The sequence below is a fragment of the Corylus avellana genome, chromosome ca2 (assembly GCF_901000735.1).
Source record: "Corylus avellana chromosome ca2, CavTom2PMs-1.0".
Classification (NCBI taxonomy): domain Eukaryota; kingdom Viridiplantae; phylum Streptophyta; class Magnoliopsida; order Fagales; family Betulaceae; genus Corylus; species Corylus avellana.
The window spans coordinates 49,125,789-49,127,883 of NC_081542.1; the positions used below are offsets into that span (position 1 = coordinate 49,125,789).

The window sequence follows — 2,095 nt, forward strand, 5'->3', positions numbered from 1 at the left end:
CTCCACTCAATTACGTAGAGATGATGCGACAATAGCAATTGACGAATTATATATTCAACTTGATGCAAGCATGTTTGCCAACGATAACTTGCCGGACGAGGACCATTATACAAACTTTGATGAGGAAGAGGAGTTATGTAGCGACAACGATATAGACTCTGAACACGAAGAGGACTCTGAACACGAAGAGGACTCTGAACACGAACAATCATCTTCAAGTAACAGTGCTACAGATTCTGAATATGAATCTGATGATGAAATGTGTTGAACACATAAGCTCAAATTTGGTGTAAGTACAAAGTGTATTAGCATATTTAATGAAATTGATGCTCTCTCTCTCTCTCTCTCTATATATATATATATATATATATATTGTGGTGTTTTTATTTTTATTTTTTACTAGCATGATTATTGTATGTTTGTCAAAAATATTGAACATGCTATATGGTTATAAATTGACTAATATAATTTTGTGGTTTTTGACTTGTTAGCAGATTGATCATAACAATGACAACAACAGGACGCAAACGTGTTCCAGCAGCACGAGGCCGAGGCCGAGGCCAAGGTCAAGGTCGGGGCCTTATTGACGAGCATGAGAGTCCGACTCTCAATTCTGGGTTTGGTGATACAGATATGCAAGTGTCGCCCTCGCCCCCCCTCCTCCTCGAGTCAGTGGATGGGCATCCTTCGCATGAGTCTAATAATCCTATTCACTCAGTGGCAGGATTGGATTCACAGGGAGCCGCCCCTACTGCATCTTGTAAGTTCATGAATTTTATATTTATGAACTGTTATTTTTGTATTATTTTGGTTTGTTATAGACATTTGACAATATACTTTTCCAAATATAACTTACTACGTTACCATGTTTTGCATAACAGCTACCACGTCTGTCAGAAGTGTAAGGGGTAAGGCCAAGTGTAAGAAGTTGAGTGACCACGTACTTAAGCATGGTCCCTTAGTGCTAAACATCCCAAATAGACACCGGGCACCTGTAGGCGAGAATGCATCATGGTTTGCAAGCAAGATTGGGGAGATTATTCGTAACATGTGCGAACTCCATCACGGTGAATGGAAAAAGGTCCCAGCTGAAGAAAAGAGCAAGTTGTTGTTTCATGTTCAGGTATGAATATCAATGTAATGTTTAATAATATGTTTCGTATGGAAAATTAATGTGACACATTTTTTACCATTGTTTTCTTATCTATTATGTATCAGTCAAACTTCGCACTGAATATGGAACGATACGAGCACATCAAAGCTGTTGAACATAAATTGGGTCGTGCATATGCTAGGCTTCGTTCGAACTTGTATAGGGATCATTACAAGAAATATTTTGACGGCATTGATAAAGACGATGATGAGGGGATTGCCAAGGCTAAGGCTATTGGGAGGGAAAACGTGCCAGCAGGGTATGGTCCTCAACAGTGGAACCTAATATGTGACTCATTTGATGACGGTAAATGGAAGGTAAATATATATTATTATACTGATTAGAATATTCAAATTGATATAATTTGCATGCACTTGAAGACATTTTATGAATAATTGTGTTTTTTTTTTCTTTCCAAATTTCATAGAAAAAGTCTGAACGAAATACCCTAAACAGAAGCAAATTGGAAACAAATCACACAGCTGGGACTTGTTCATTTGTCAATGTCATTTACAAAAAGGTAAGTATCTCGTACCATAATTTAATGAAAGTAACGTTATTTAGTGTAAACTTTGATTATATGTATTATGTGTAGGAACAAGAAACAAAAGTGAAGCCTAATCCTGTTGAACTGTATGAGGTTACCCATACAAGAAAAAAGGATAAACAGTTTGTGAACGACAAATGCAAAAGTCTATATGTAAGTAATTGTTTACGCTCCGATCATTAAGTTGATTAGTGAAGAACATGAATAGTAAACTTGCATGAAGTATATGTTAAACTAAGGCCAACTATGACTTGTGCAGCTTCAAATGCAAGAATTAACAACCAGTGAGGCCTTAGAGGAAGGCAATGTGGAGGGAACAAGTGTGGATGACCGAATGCAAGAAATAGTCACACAAGTACTAGGGGGCCGACGAGCTGGGCACGTTAGAGGAATGG

General features: G+C 37.7%; 1 protein-coding gene across 1 annotated transcript; it reads left to right on the forward strand.

The window, feature by feature from the left end:
• Positions 1-445: 445 nt before the first annotated feature.
• On the forward strand, positions 446-1,819 carry LOC132170154 (uncharacterized). The gene is made up of 4 exons (XM_059581048.1): positions 446-760; positions 882-1,123; positions 1,219-1,377; positions 1,808-1,819. Exons 1-4 carry the CDS (start codon positions 508-510, stop codon positions 1,817-1,819), a joined length of 666 nt encoding a protein of 221 aa, XP_059437031.1. The 5' UTR covers positions 446-507.
• Positions 1,820-2,095: the final 276 nt, after the last annotated feature.